At 36.1% G+C, this 2,937-nt stretch overlaps 1 protein-coding gene across 1 annotated transcript; it reads right to left on the bottom strand.

The window, feature by feature from the left end:
- Nucleotides 1–314: 314 nt before the first annotated feature.
- On the bottom strand, nucleotides 315–1,667 carry LOC145119979 (uncharacterized). The gene is made up of 2 exons (XM_079055766.1): nucleotides 650–1,667; nucleotides 315–529 (listed from the first exon to the last, which is right to left on the bottom strand). Exons 1-2 carry the CDS (start codon nucleotides 1,665–1,667, stop codon nucleotides 315–317), a joined length of 1,233 nt encoding a protein of 410 aa, XP_078911892.1.
- Nucleotides 1,668–2,937: the final 1,270 nt, after the last annotated feature.

Here is a 2,937-nt window from a genome sequence, read left to right as displayed (position 1 = left end):
GATAAGATGTCAAATGTAAAGTTGAATCTATCCAACCTTTCATCTTTGTGTTTATGATATCTATAATAGGCTTGTAATGTTTCTCGTTACCACCCAAAGATTTGATAATTTCTTCTTTTGCAATTTTAATCTCCCCGTAAACAAAACCCATTGAGGGCTTCCAATCCGCATCAACCATTCTAAGGACTTTCACCAAAGGGGAGAACACCTTTAAACATTGTGTCATACCGGACCAAAATTGGACACTTGTCACCATTTTATATGAGGCAATCGCTTTAGGCTTACCGGAAAATTTACATTCCTCCCATTCGTTGCTAGAGAACATATGTCTTAGTTGCTCCTTTTTTTTCGGACAAACTTTGTAATGTGAGAAAGGCGGAAGCAAATCTCGTGACTCCCGGTCGGATAATTTCTCTTTTGTTGGTGTAACTTCTCATCATCGCCAAGGTTTTGTGGTGAGCGTAAATGAATATGGTTAGTTTTTTTTCTTGATCTAGGATTTTCTTACACCTTGGGAGTGCTCCGATACCTTGAAAAAATAAACACGATCAAATAACAAATTATAGTATACAATTAAACATTTTAAAACTAAATAAAGTAATAAAAATAAAATAATAAATACAATAAATAAACAAAATATTGTAAATACCTTCAAGCATAAGGTTAATGGTATGTGTCGCACATGATGTCCAAAAAATAGATGGTATTTTCTCTTTTAGCAACTTCGCCGCCCCCATGTTATTCGTGGCATTATCGGTCACAACTTGAACAACATTCTCGGGACCAACTTGTTGAATACAAGATTCCACATACTCATATATGTGTTGGCTTGTATGTGCTTCACCGAAACATTTTTTTGAAGATAAAAAAACGGTACCCATCTTTGAATTAACACATAAATTCATAATGCTTCTTCTCTTTCGATCGGACCAAGCATCTGTCATAATCGAACATCCATCCTCTTTCCATTCCTTTTCGTTTTTTAACAACTTTTTTGTTCTTTCAACCTCATGCTTTAGCAGTGGGTCACTCAAAGCATATCTAGTAGGACATGGAAGCCCGGTTCCAAATTGGCCAATAACCTCCAACATCATTTTGAAGCTATCCCTTTCAAAGGAATGAAAAGGAATCACACTCTCATATGCCCACCTACTAATGAATTTATGGACCGTTAATATTCTTTCTTTTCGGACAATATTGTTAAGATCAATATTTTTTCCCTTTCCCTCCTTCAAACCTTCTTTTGGGTTTATTATGTTTGCATAGTTATCCATGGGGCCTATAACATTGGGTGCCTTTGACCCCAAAGAATTTTCTGCTTCATGAAATTCTTGTCTCGCCTCCACCCTTAAGCCTTCATTATGCACTTGTTTAGCTATCTTTTTTAACTTCCCTTCATTAAGAGAATTTTTACATTTCAATGGATCATCTTTTGTAGACTTTGGACATGAGGATACATTACCCGTCACATGAGCAATATGTTGTTTCATTCTAGAAATCCCCCCGCTAAATGTTTTTCCACACAAGATACATTGCAATATCTCCATGTTGCTTTTATCCGGGATAAAACCATATTCCCAACCAACATCATCTGAATTACGTTTATGTGCACCAGTGGTGGTGGGGGTTGATCCAACAGATGGTGTAGTGGAAGCATTAGATGTCATTAATCGTCACCTGCTACCAAAACTGTCACATTAACACAATAAAAAGTTAAAAACAAATTAACAACTTAACAGCTTAACAGAAAAAAAATCCAGCTTAACAGCTTACCAACAAAACAGTGAACAACTTAGTAAACAGTAAACAACTTAGGATGCTGAACAATTTAGGCTTAACAGCTTAACAACTTCACAACAAAAATACAGCTTAATAGCTTAACAGCTTGACATGCAAACAACTTAATACTTTAATAGTAACAAATTAATTGGAAACAACTTAGGCTTAACAGGTAAACAACTTAGGCTTAAGATTTATACTGTTGATGTCCTAATTACAAAAAATTTCATATGAAGTTGAACCAAAAAACTTCTATTTTTATGATTATTGTTATAAAGGTTAACATACTTATCAAGCAGATTTCTTACTAAATCTGATTAGAAGTTTTGAGATGATCCAGCAAGCAATAATCGACACTAGAGAAAAAGAGAGCAACACATGCTTCGATCCAACCATGTACATCTCTGACAAGAATTAAGCTTCAATTTGCTGAACAATTAATAAACACTTCCAAACCCATGTTTACAGCTTAAATGCAAAAGAAATGACTGAATCAAAGGAGGAGAATCCAAACGAGACTTGGTAACTTGGTAAAATCAATTGCACATACAAGACTTAAATAAATGTAGAGAATACAAGGAATAGACTTGATCTAACAACTTAATAAGCAGTAACATTCTTTGGGTTCTTCACAAGTACAAAAAAAGTCAAAAGAAACTTACCTGAGTCGGATTTGGAAGTATGAGATGTTCGACCCACTAACTCTGAGGCGAGATTGAAGTATGAGATGCTCGATAAAACAAGGGCTGGCGTAGGAGGGATTTTGTAGAAGCGTATGGCGTCGGAGGTGAGATTGGAAGTTGACAATGTCGACAATGCAGTGAACGAGCTTAGGAGGCGTCGAGGTGAGTATGAAGTCGGTGTTTCAAAATATCCAAAGAGAAAACACAGTGAATTTAATACGATGGAATGTGGGAGTGGTAACAAACCCTAGAAAAATAATTTTTGATTTCCATTTTTCCCCTAAATTTTATGAATTTTCTTTGACCGGTTTTGACCGATTAACTCCGACTAGAGCCAATTAGCTCCGATTAGGACCGCATTTGACCGAATTTCACCAAGCCCGATTTAAGTAACCGATTAGCAATAAACCTCATCGTTCAAGGTCCGATTAGCGCATAGGCGCCGATTAATCGGCCGATTTAACCGATTTCTGCA

This window comes from Lactuca virosa, chromosome 1 (assembly GCF_052849685.1).
Source record: "Lactuca virosa cultivar CGN04683 chromosome 1, Lactuca_virosa_CGN04683_v6, whole genome shotgun sequence".
Classification (NCBI taxonomy): Eukaryota; Viridiplantae; Streptophyta; class Magnoliopsida; order Asterales; family Asteraceae; genus Lactuca; species Lactuca virosa.
This window is presented reverse-complemented; position numbering and strand designations above follow the sequence as displayed.